This window comes from Anolis carolinensis, chromosome 5 (assembly GCF_035594765.1).
Source record: "Anolis carolinensis isolate JA03-04 chromosome 5, rAnoCar3.1.pri, whole genome shotgun sequence".
Lineage (NCBI taxonomy): Eukaryota > Metazoa > Chordata > Lepidosauria > Squamata > Dactyloidae > Anolis > Anolis carolinensis.
This window is the reverse complement of record NC_085845.1, coordinates 11,983,289-11,996,601: the sequence shown is the minus strand read 5'-3', so window position 1 is coordinate 11,996,601 and position 13,313 is coordinate 11,983,289. Positions and strand designations below refer to the sequence as shown.

Below are 13,313 nucleotides of genomic sequence, written 5' to 3'. Positions count from 1 at the left end.
GCATTTCAGTGAGATACTTTACTCCCTGTATGCAGAGCACTGGTTCTATAGTTCAGGAGGAGTGGAGCTCTCTAGTTACGAATGCTAAACACCTCTCTAAACTCCAGATCCCACGATTCCATGGGTTAATTGTCATGGGAGCCATGATAATTAAAGTAGTTTCAAACAGAACTTGATTTATCATTCAGAAGTTGTGATACTTTACCGGTGTGGCTTCATACCCAGAGTTGGTTTGTGTTACCTAGTCTAGGAACCAAATCCTGTAAATTGCAGCTAAATTCTAACTCTGTTGTCATGAGCAATTTCACTGAAGTTCTGTGTGCACCATGGCATTTTCTTTTACCCAATTTTTTTTTAAAAAAATCAGTGAATAAGTATAGTCAGCCCTCCACATTTGCTGGCATTAGGGGTATAGGACCCCCATAAAAGTATATAATATAATAATATACTTTATTTATATTCCACTCTATCTCTCCGAGGGGACCCAGAGCAGATTACAGATACATATATATGGATTTTAATCTTGGACATTCTTAAAATTTTATATAATGTGATTTTATTTTGTAATGGTATCTGTTTTATATGAACTGTTGTTTTTTAGATGGTTTTATATGAATTGTTGTTTTTACATTGTTTTTAGGCATTGAATTTTTGCCTATTTACTGTAAGCCGCTTTGAGTCTCCTCGGAGAGAAAGACGGGATAAAAGTGATGTAAATAAATAAATAAAATAAATATATGGCAAACATTCAGTGCCGTTATACAATCAACAAAGACAGAACAGTACATAAATAGAGGCAGGCTTCCTCCTTTTTTCCATCTCTGGCATCTGGAGGCTGTGTTCGACCCAGCCATGGGGAGGTGCTGTTGCTCCATTCTTCCACGCCGAGGAGCTTTGTCGTTCATAGACGCCTTACTGATTGGACTGCTGGCATGTTTTTCAGGGGTGCCTTTTTATCTGCTCACATTGCTGTTTTTGAACTGCTAGGTAGACAGAAGCTAGGCTGATGGTGGAAGCTCACCCCGCCAGTGGCTTGAAATGCTGACCTGTAGGAAAAACTCAAATAAAAACTCTTCTTTAACTTGAGAGCTTCTTCCAGTGTGATTCTGCAGTAAAATTCTGCAAACATTGACTGTACGACAACTCACAAAAAATCTCTAAGTCCTCCAGTACAGTTCTATGGTCAACCTCCGGCAGAAGTTGACCATAGAATCACACTGAGGGATGTAAAGATTTTTGTTAATCATATCCCTGAATAATCAAATCCTCAAAAGTCATTATTGACACTTGTTTGACTATCATCATCCTATTCACCCCGGTGGCGAAGTGTGTTAAAGCACTGAGCTGCTGAACTTGCAGACCGAAAGGTCCCAGGTTCAAACCCCGGGAGCGGCGTGAGCGGCTGCTGTTAGCTCCAGCTTCTGCCAACCTAGCAGTTCGAAAACATGCCAATGTGAGTAGATCAATAGGTCTACCTGGCGGGAAGGTAGCGGCGCTCCATGCAGTCATGCCAGCCACATGACCTTGGAGGTGTCTACGGACAACGCTGGCTCTTTGGCTTAGAAATGGAGATGAGCACCAACCCCCAGAGTCGGACATGACTGGACTTAACGTCAGGGGAAACCTTTACCTTTACTACTATATTCTACACTAGTCAGGCTCTAAATCTAGAATCATGTATTCAGTTCAGGGTATTCCATTGTAGAAGGATATAGACAAGTTGGAAAAGGTTCAGAGAAGGACAACAAGGATGATAAGAGCGTTGAAACTCTCAAATGTGGAGGGCTGAATGTATGCACATCCGAATGTAATTGCAACTTGGGAAGCTTCAAAAGGGCCAACGTTTGCAAGTCATGAAACATTTCACAAATACAGCTACAGGAATGTGATACCTGAGTCATGTCTCCTTGCGGTGTGGATGTGTCTTCCACTCTGACCATGTTAACTTGCGTGTCCAATGCTTTTCTGTCTTAACTTTCTTGCATATGCATATGCCTTTGCCTGAGCCTCTTCTCTTAATTCTGCTGTCTTCCTTCTTTGCCTTGCTATTACTGCTGCTCTTGGCTCCCACTGTCCTTTCTGCTTGCAACACTAAAGCCCGCAGCCCGCTTGAGAGTTCTGTTCCCTGCCTAGCAACCCGCACGTTGGATGATGAAATCCGGGTGCAGCGCAGCCCCAGCGTGGGATGGCTAAGTAAGTGGATGGCGGGGTTGGGAGCACACTTTCCTGGGCACGTTCTGCTTGAAGGGTTTGTATGTATATGCTTGGGGTGGTGGCGGATGTTCTCATGGTCAATGTGACAACAGCAAAGGTTACAGAGATATTTTCATTTGCGTCTTTGCATGTAGAAGCTGCTCTTACTATTTATTTTAAAGCAGGAACTACAAGTTGGTTGAAAACCTGGAATGTACGGCTTTCCTTTCGATGCTTCTGAACTGAACACACAAACTTTGCTTGCACACCAGTTATAGCATGGAGGTTTACCACATGTGAAATGCATTAAAATATCTATGTGCCCTTTCAACGATCCTATAACACTGTGTAACATATTCTTTGTTCCTGGATTATAAATGTCATTTCCTGATTGTTTATATCATAAAAATATGGAAAAAGTTTATTAAACTGCAAAAATTTTGTTATTGCGTGACATCCTGCAGCACATTTTGCAATAATTCAATGCCTTACGTGTTTTAAGGCATTGAATTACAGTAGAGTCTCACTTATTATACACTTGCTTATCCAATGTTCTAGATCAGGGGTCCCCAAACTAAGGCCCGGGGGCCGGATGCGGCCCTCCAAGGTCATTTACCTGGCTCCCGCCCTCATTTATAATATAATATTTTATATCCGTTCTAATAATATAATATATTGTTTATACATATGATATTGATAATAATATCATTTTATACAATATAATACTAATAATAATAATACCATATATTAATTATATGTTATATATTACATATAATATTACAGTATAGTGGTATAGTTCAATATAGTAATATATAATGCTAATATTGTGCTATGCTAACAATATAATATACTGTATGTACATACAGCTGCTCTGAGTTCCCTTCGGGGTGAGAAGGGTGGGATATAAATGTAGTAAATAAATATAGTAAATGAATACATAAATCATTTTGGACTTAAGCTCGCCCAAAGTCTGAAATGACTTGAAGACTCACAACAACAACAATCCTAATTAACCTGACTATCTCATTGGCCAGAAGCAGGCCCACACTTCCTATTAAAATCCTCATAGGTTTATGTTAAAATTATTTTCATTTTTAAATATTGTATTGTTCTTTCATTGTTATTGTTGTTGTTTTGCACTACAAATAAGATATGTGCACTGTGCATAGGGATTTGTTCAATTCCCCCCCCCCCCAAATTATAATTCGGCCCCTCAACAGTCTGAAGGATTGTGGACCGGCCCTCTGCTTTAAAAGTTTGAGGACCCCTGTTCTAGATTATCCAATGCATTTTTTTAGTCAATGTTTTCAATACATCGTGATATTTTGGTGCTAAATTCATAAATACAGTAATTACTACATAGCATTACTGCGTATTGAACTACTTTTTCTGTCAAATTTGTTGTATAACATGATGTTTTGGTGCTTAATTTGTAAAATCATAACCTAATTTGATGTTTAATAGGCTTTTCCTTAATCCCTCCTTATTATCAAACATATTTGCTTATCCAACGTTCTGCCAGCCTGTTTATGTTGGATAAGTGAGACTCTACTGTATTGCTGTTGTAAGCCACCTTGAGTCCCCTTCGGGGTTGAGAAAGGCAGGATATAAATAGGGTAATTAATAAATAAATGAATAAACAATTCAACCTAGTTTGTGGCAGCCACAAAAACAAAGTTTATGGAGTATAATTACTTTTAAAGTAAGGACAACACGATTAAACAGGAAATAACACTTTCAAACCAGGAACATAATTTTTTTTTCAAATTTTGTCACACAGTGTAATTAGTCAATAGGGTACACAATGACTGAGTCTATACAACATTTTCTAAATGGATCAGAATTGCCTCAGTCCCACACGAACATGGACTCCTTACACTCTTATGCTCTGTTAGTATTATTTGCACAGAATATATATTAATGAGAATCAGCAACATAAGTGAGCTGAGGTATCTGTCTCCTCCCTTGACTAGCCAAATCAATATTTCAATTATATAATGTCAGTTCTAAACCTGAATGTAATCAACATATGCCTTCCTTCAATAAGTAAAGTGTTCATACAACAACTCTGTGATCCCGGCCATGAAAGCCTTTGACAACACATTGTTCATGTCTTTCTTTTGCTCTTTATGACATCTTTTTTTTCTCAGTACAAGTACAAACATTCAGGAAAGTCTTTATTTTTTGACAGTTCTTTGATGTGAATTAAGGATTTTAGCTTAATGTGAAGCTTTGTATGTTCTTTAGGTAAGGCAGCTGCGTAGAAGTTGTCACTAGTTGTGGTTAGAGCATTGAGATGAGCAATGCTGTTTATCTTGTCCACCAAACTGGTGAATTGGGTTTTTCTGACTATCTAACTATGATCTCAGAATGAGTGGTACACAGCCAAAACAGGTTGGAAAAGTTGTTGTTGGTTGTTGTTGTTGTTTTACTATAGCAGCCATAATCTCAGCCAGCTTGGTTTGTATTGGCCGTAGATGACAGGAAAATTCTTCAAGCTGTAGTCTGATAGATGTAACTTTTCAAGGCTCTTGTAAATGAAATGATTTTAAGACCTACCAGTCTTGGTTGAGAGAAATTAAGCAGTTCTCCCAACAAAATTGATGGAAGAAAATATCTATCTGATAAAGTTGGAACATTGTAATACAATGCAGTGCAGAGGTTTGTGGACGTTCTGAGATGATGAATGCCTATGTCGTTAGCAAAACAAGAAAGTTAGACTGGCCTGGCACATTTTTATTGAAGTAAGCTATTCTTTATGCCTTTTTTTGGCAAAGACTTGAGGCACCAGATATCTTCTTAATGAATTTGTCTCTACTCTTGGTTAGTTCTTTTACCACCAGGCAAAATTAACAGAAATTCGTTGGTTTACATAGGAAAAAAAAACCTGAACAAAATGTTCCTTCTTCTTGCTTGATGACTTGGAGTGTTCCAAACATGCCATTTTCTCTTGTTATTTGGTAGTTCTGTTATTAGATCTGTACAGATTAAAAGGACACATTATAAAAGGATCTGTCGTGTACTTCCAGGAGTAGGAAACTAAATTGATGTCAGGTTTTAGACCATTTCCGAAATGTTAGTTACTGATAAAAGGTTTCTTTCTTGGCTTGTCTCAGCCTCCAAAACTTCTGTGAATCTAAAAAATGCCGTCCAGAAGTTCTTTGAATAGTAGCAAAACTTTTAAAGGATTCTGGGACTGCTAATGAAAAGGTGATTTTTGGAGATTATATTAGATGTATCTCATCTTTTTTCCAGAATGGATCTTTGGCTGCAATCCTAATCTCTCTTCGCAAGTGCTCTTGTCCTGTTGGACTTGTGTTTATTTATTTTTATGTGAAGATGCTGCTAAGCCCTTAAGCTGTTCTAGAAAAGTTGTATTCTCCTCCTGCTTCCTTATGCTTAAATATTTGGGGCTCGGAAATAAAGATGTAGTAAATTCCATGCACCCCTTATTGACATTTAGGATTTTGGTGGGCAATTGTAATGGTTTTCCACTCCAGTGATTGCACAGTCTGTCAAAAATACCAAAAGCAAAAAGAAACAAGTGGAAGTGGCTGGGAACCAACATATGTTTTTGAAAAAATGGCATTTTCGATGTTAGTAGGAGTTTCTATATCCTGTTTCAAAGGTGAATTCCTTCTCCTACAGGCTCTTTTTGCCTTTGTTAGAGAAGAGGCAGTTTGGGATTTCTGCATGAATTAGGGACCACAGAAACAGCCATGGAGGGCCACGTGAAGCCTCAAAGCTACAGTTTGCCAACTCAAAATTGGACACAGGTTGTTGTTATGGTGGTGGTGGTATGTTTTCATGGTATTTCCCATTTATGATGACTCTAAGGCACTCATGGGGCTTTCCTGGCAAGATTATGTCATATTTGCCTCTTTCTTTTTCTGAGGCTGGGAGAAGGTGACTTGGCGAAGGTCACCCAATGTGTCTCCATGCCTAATGGGGATTTGAATCCTGGTTACCAGAGTTGTTATCCGATACTCAAACCGCTATACTGTTCTGGGTCACATTTTGCCCATCCCAATTGGTTGAGGGTACTTTTAGATTTTAGAGGTTTAAAAAGCACTATACTTGTTATACTTAACATTGTTATTCCTCTGAGGGTCAAGTGGAGAAAAGTTTATATGCCTGGAAATCATCCAGTTACGCTCAATTTTTGTTGAGTTAAGTCAGTTGATTGCAAAAAATGTCACCTTCTTGCTGTTTAAAACAAACAAAGTCAGATCATCATTGAACCACTGAAGAGCTCTGCTGGATAAAACTCTTATTTTTACAGTAGCTATTGACTTGCCTTTCAGAAACCTGGACATAAATAGCATTTTCATGCTACTGTCTCCCATTCACCCCATAGCCTAAGAGGATGAAGAAGAGATGTTGGAGAGTATAAATATATTCTGCAATTGCTTGGTCTTGGTGCTTGCTTCAATGGACAGGATTGTCATATATCTGAGACCAGATTAGATATTAATATTTTATATCCTATTTTCTTATATTAAGCCTTAAGATACCCTCCATGTAATTGGCAGACTGCCTTGGTCAAGTATTGCTATAGCCGAGCCTCTGTGTCCTTTGCTATTACTCTCCAAGTGATATTTTAATAAGTGTTCTTGACCTTGTGCTTGCAGGCAGCCCAGCCATGACGCACAGAAACCTGACTTCCTCCAGTTTGAATGACATCTCTGACAAACCTGACAAAGAGCAGGTAAGCTTGAAATCATTCCCTTGTGCCAGGAGAGAGTGTGGTGGTCAAAAAAGAAACAAGACAGGCAAAAGGATAGATAATAATTGCTACTTTCAAGCACTGGCCATTTTGAGAAGCCACTGTGTTGCTAGTAGCAAGAAAGAAGCTCCCTGCTTCATGGTTTACATTATGCTTCAGATGTTCAAGAGTTGTGTCATTCACTAGTTCTATTCCTACCTCCTTTCAATTGGAAAAAAGCAAACCTCAAGCATGCTATTGTTTTTCTGTTAGAGTTCTGTTAATGTCCTCTTTCATGTTTATCCGCAGTGACCTTGCACATTACCTCCCAATGTGATCACCCTCTTAGTTCTGATCCAGCTGGGATAATGCCTAGTATTAATGCTAGAAGGCTAGTAGAGTCCTCCACCCAAACTGTAGACCTAGTCTATCTGAGTAAGTTGTGTGTTACATCAGACTCTAAATAAATAAACACTAATTTGTAGTAAAACATGAACATTAAAACTAACCTATTGAAATATCCAGGCAAACAAGGTCATAATAAGGAACAGGAAAAAAATCTTCCAGGGTGATGGTTTCTTTGTGCTGATAGAAAGAATATAAATATACATTGTTGTAAAAATTGTTCTGGCAGGCATAACCAAAATACTTAACTATTCTTGTCTTTGGTGAAAGACTCTGTTGAGAATTCTTCATTTTTTGGAGACAGCCTGTAAATTGGGACATTTTCTGTACTGGCAGTCCCCGAATTACATCTGACTTACTGTACAAATGACTCATGTTTAAGAACAGAGGTGAAGGGGTTGGACTAGATGGCCCATGTGGTCTCTTCCAACTCTATTATTATTTTATGATTCTATGAAACAACAGGACGTGAGAGAAATCTACCCCTCGGAAGGAAGGGAAATTTTGAAAGAGTTATTATCATGGGGAAAAGGGGGCTCCACTGAAGTTTAGCATCAATCTTCGTTTCCACAATGAGCTAATTTTTTTTCAAAATCCTGTTATCATAGGGACAGCAAGTGAGGTGAAATCTTCTGAACAGGGGCACAGACAGCAAAAGAAACTCCACAGGGGTGTTAACCCTTCCCTATGTTATCCAAAGATAGATAGATGGATAGATAGGTATGCCTGTTCTGACTTACAAACAAATTCAGTTTAAGAACAAACCTACAGAACCTATATTGTTTGTAACTTGGGAACTGCCTGTATAAGAAATCCAAGTGATTTTCTGTGCAGAAAAAAGAATCCTGTGCAACAATCATTTTCTGTGCAGAAATTTCATGTTTCTCTTTTCTGAACAGAAAGTGTCATGTACTTTGCTTATGATACTTCATTCCCAAAATGAAGATTCTCATCCACTCAGGATTCTTCTTGTCCAGATGTCCTTACATTTTGGGGAAAAAAAATTTTTTTTTTTTTTCTAAAATGGAAATAAGGTAATTGTCCCTATCACTCTACCAAAATATTTAGCACACTGAATTAGTACAGAATCAAGTAATATGCTCCTGAAGGGAAAACGAAAAGCCAGCAAACAAAACCTCCATGAGAATCATTGTGAGAGATATAGCCTCCATGTGAAAACAAAAGTTTTTTGGAGACAAATCAAAAATATTATATAAATATGAACCAGAATTCACCAGGAGAATTGGTTAAGCTGTTCTTGCAGATTCAGATTGCTTGAATGTCAAAAAATAGTTGTGTTATATGCTTGCTAAAAAAAAGTACAGGAAGGAAATAATTTATTATTTAGTAATGCCTTTGGAAAGATGAAAAGGCTTTTGTTTTTTCCTTGACAGCTGAATTGCTTGCTTTCACTATTTTGCTACCTTGACTAGACATTTGACAGCCTCAAGGCTGTGTTTTGAAATGTCATTCTGCTTAGGAAGTAAATAAGCAACTACTGGGAAGAAGTTTCTTCCTCTTGTTTTTGTCTGCTGGCAGCTGGACCAAAAGAGAAGCCAGCTTGTTGATAGATTGAAGTTTGCTTGTCCCCATAACAACTTTATTTGTATCAGGATGAGGAAACAAATTTGGAAAACCTATTCTTCTTGTTACATAGAGAGAAAGAAAAGGATACCTATACACAAAACATTTCAAAACATTTGCTTTGTGGTAATAATTCACTATAGGTCAGTGATGGAAGTGCCAAATTAAGCACAATGAAAATAAATACTTGAAAAATGGAGAACTTCCACGTTGAACATTTTTGAATATGACATTTTTGAAACTATGTTGGAATGCTTTACTGTGGCTGACATTTGAAAATAGCAAGGTGAAAAGTTTTTGGCTATCACTGAACAGTTTTAATTTTGTCAGGTATCTCTTTTAAAAACTCAGAAGCTGGCTGCTGTTAGGAAAAGATGGATTTTAAGTTCAACTTGCCCTCTTCAAAGAGTTTCCACTTCTCACTGTGTACAAAATACTTTTGGTGGATGAAGTCCTGTTTCAAACTTCTCCTTTATCAGGGCAGTTCATAAGTAATTGTTTATACAAAAGGATTCTAAAAGATTAATTTAACTGAAGTTTTTCCCCCAGTGTTTTAATATTTCGGCTATAAATCTGAGTGTAATACAAACAGGTCCAGCTCTACACTTAACACACTTTTAAAACTTAATCCATCGTCGTCTATAAAAGAAGTTGAGTTGTTGCTTGTTTTTCTATGTCAAAGAAAAAGAATCATCGGGTGAGGCCATATATGCCATAGCCACATTGAGTTGGGATTTTCCCCCAATGTACTCTCTTTGTCGCAATATGAAGCTGGAAAATTTGGAGAAGGAAGTTCATGCTGCCCTGCTGTTTTATCAGACAATTTGGCTCCTGATTTTCATCAACAAAAACCCACTGAGCTCAATTCATTGCAAGTTGACTATGGCTCTGTATCCCATAGTTGGAATACTCTAGGTTGAGCCAAAGTGTTCATGTGACTATCAGTGCCATAACACCACCAATAGGCCCTGTGTCATTGCACAAAATTGTCTGAATTATTATTAGACCAACAGCATCATCTACATAATTTTGAGCAAGAATTTGGAAAGATTGCCTTTGTTACAATGAGCGTTCCTAGAACCTTCAACTTGGGAAATTCTGGGATTAGCAGCCCAAAGTCCTAACATTTCTAAGTTCTCAGTTAAACCTAGTTTAAATCCCATTGGTTTCAAAAGAAAAGAGGCCCATACTTCACTGTCTGATAAAACAAATATCCACCCTATGAATTGAATGTGTTTAACTTGGGTTGAACTGTGCTCTTATTTCTTAACTAGTGTACAAACACTGTTCTGCTTAATATATATAACTTTTGCATTAGAAATAGTTGTGTGTGATATTTCTTGTGCAGGCAGAAGCCTCTCATAAAGCCATTGATTTCCATTGCCTTCCTTGTATCTGGGCAAATAAATTTTGTTGTTGTTGTTGTTGTTGTTGTTGTTGTCGTTGTTGTTATCATCGTAGTCCTGTACCTCCAATATAATTTCTGACTTACGGCAACCTTAAGATGAACCTATCATGAAGTTTTTTTTTTTGCAAGTTCCATTGAGAGGAAGTTTGCCACTGCCTTCCTCCGAGGCTGAGAGAGTGTGACTTGCAAAGAGCCACTTAGTGGATTTCCATGGCTGAACAGGGAAGCAAACCTTGGGATTCCTGAGTCCCAGTTCAATGCTCAAATCACTGCACCATGCCGACTCTCTATGCAAATGGAGCTGTTCCAATATTTGGATTGAGCCAATCCTATGATTTTGGATTGAATAAAATCTTTATTTAGTTTCAGATGTCTGAATAGTTGTATTAAACAGTTATCAAGGAACTGTGAATTAAGCAATGGGAGGATTGATTTGTGTCATTGATTTAAACAAGCTTTCTGATTTAAATCCTCCTAGCCTCCCTGCTGTGATGTCTAATTGTGTAAATAGTTAGGGACCCTGCGATCCTAGTCAGAATGCTGCGAAAGTGTGTGATATCTGTTATGCTGTGTAGTAAATACACACAGGACTACAGTCAGTGCCATAGTAAGAGAGTAACCAGGATTCGGGTTAATTTGTGTTCTGTGGCTTTATAAAGGGAGGAGGAAGTACAAAAAAAGCCAATAGAGCAATTTGAAATTGCTGGATATGCATTTTTGTTGTGCCTTATTTTCTGAACTTGCATGCTCCTCCAATACTTTTTTCTTGTTTTCCAACCAACTTTTAATTAAAGCTAACCCAAAGTTCAGACTCTTTTCAAGGGCTTGGAAAATTTCCCATTTTGGGCTATATTTTCTCAAAGCTCCAGGCAGGATAGTCAATTTTCCAAGCTCTGTTCTTCCCCACTTGTTTGATATAAATAACATATCATATCATATCATATGGACTTTCATTCTTTTCCTTTGTCAATTTTTTAAACATACAGCATTTATTCCAGCTATTCAATTTATTATTTATGATTTCCATTGTTTTCCTTCAAAATATGAATGCTGGTTTGAAATTATAAATGTTAACCAATTATCACCTAAAATTAGAATGGGAATGTGATCTTTCTGTTAGCAATAAGTAAAAAGATATAGGAACTGCAAATCAGTGAAAATGACATGCTGTGCTAATAAGTCAGAACAACAGGAGACATCTAATTTAATATAAGATGTGCTAGTCTCTTCTTGTTAACACAGGAAAGAACTTCTGAAATATGAAGCAAGCCAGCTATTCTGACACTTGTCCATGCACTTTATGTCTAATCTTGGACATGCTTAAAATTTTATATAATGTGATTTTATTTTGTAATGGTATCTGTTTTATATGGATTGTTGTTTTGTAGATTGTTTTATACAAATTGTTGTTTTTACATTGTTTTTAGGCATTGAATTTTTGCCTATTTATTGTAAGCCGCTTTGAGTCCCCTCAGAGAGAAAGATGGGGTAAAAATGATGTATGTAAATAAATAAATAAATAAATAAGAGCCCTTGAAATCGTGTATTTTCTTATGCCCGACCCCTTTTTATCCATAGTGGTTGATGTTTGTATCATTACCTCATTTTGCTTGGTCATTATATGTTTTATTGTATGTTTATTGATATGTGTTTTAAATTGTTATACTTTGTTTCTCTTTTGTGCTCGGCCCCATGTTTGCCTCCCCGAGTCCCTTTGGAGAGATGGTGGCGGGATAGAAAAATAAAGTATTATTATTATTATTGTATGACACAGCAAACAAGATAGATATGCTGGATTTCGTTTCACAAAATCACAAGTCGAACACTTCCCAAGTGTCTAGGATGGTGTGATGTGTGCTTATTATTATTATTATTATTATTATTATTATTACTATTATTATTCAAAATCTGCGTGTTAATGGCAGATTAGCTACCCATCATTTAGTTTTGCTTATCAAGATGCCAGTTTTATTCCAAAAAGTCTTAGTCACAACCAAGAAAAATAGAGGCTGAGTGTTAATAGTATTTGTGTTTGATAGAAGCAGATGAGCTGATGGCCAAGAGGTAATGGCGTCTAGAAGATAAAGGTAGGATCCAAGATAAAATCTTGGTGATGGGGAGAAATCAGGTGACTTTAGCTAGAATGTGACAAAAATGGTCATCAAAAGTGAAGCTTGGCATGACCTTATTGGTTTCTGACATTATTGGTTTTGGGTTATTGGTCAAGTTGAGAAAATACCAGTAAGAGAAGTTTCAGTTGTCCATGCTTTAGTGATACTTACTCAACACAGGTCTGCCTTTATAGATGGTTCAAAAATGCAGCTGCATAAGTACTGGTGTGCTTAAGTACATGAGATACATTTATTACACTACTTCACTTTTGATCATTCTATTTCTAGACCAATTTTAAGATGGTATTAAAGACATTTAAAACCATAAGCAGTTTGGATGCAGTTTACTTGTATCAACCTAACTGATTGGTTCCTTCTTTGTGTCCTGCCCTGTAAGAACAATCATTCAGGCTTGTGGGCACAAGGAATAGGCTTTCTTGGGGATATTCCTCATTGTTTATGGAGCCTCCTCCAGTTGACACCCACCAAGTCCCATCATTATGACCCTTCAGACTGATTCTATGTGCATGCCTTTTCACATTGGCCATTCGATAATATTTAGTTTCTCAGTTGACTGGTATTTCAATATGATTTGAACGTAATGCTTTGCTACATAGAATGACCTGTATGTGTAGATGAGTGAATGAACTTGAAAGCAACCAAAGATGAGAAATTTGATGCTATTTGAAGCAGAAATAATGTGACTTTAAAAAAAAGTATTTCAAGTCAGACTTTAGACATCCTTTCTGTCTTGTAGAATCCTGCACAAATTTCTTGAAGAATTTGAATACAATAGTGTTGGGATGCTAGTTTATGTTTGTGTTTTCTGTGTACAAATAGACAGACATATTAAGTTGGGAATATGCACATTAGAGTTGGAGAAAGTTGTTGGATGACAATTCCTGGA

At 37.2% G+C, this 13,313-nt stretch overlaps 1 protein-coding gene across 4 annotated transcripts in view; it reads left to right on the top strand.

Annotated features, from left to right (window-relative positions):
• Positions 1 to 13,313, top strand: part of slc4a4 (solute carrier family 4 member 4) — a 258,202-nt gene that overhangs the window by 183,049 nt on the left and 61,840 nt on the right. For all 4 annotated transcript variants that reach the window (XM_062981084.1, XM_062981086.1, XM_062981083.1 and 1 more), the window contains exon 7: positions 6,825 to 6,901. In XM_062981084.1, coding sequence (XP_062837154.1) covers positions 6,825 to 6,901 — 77 coding nt within the window. The remainder of the gene's footprint in view (positions 1 to 6,824; positions 6,902 to 13,313) is intronic.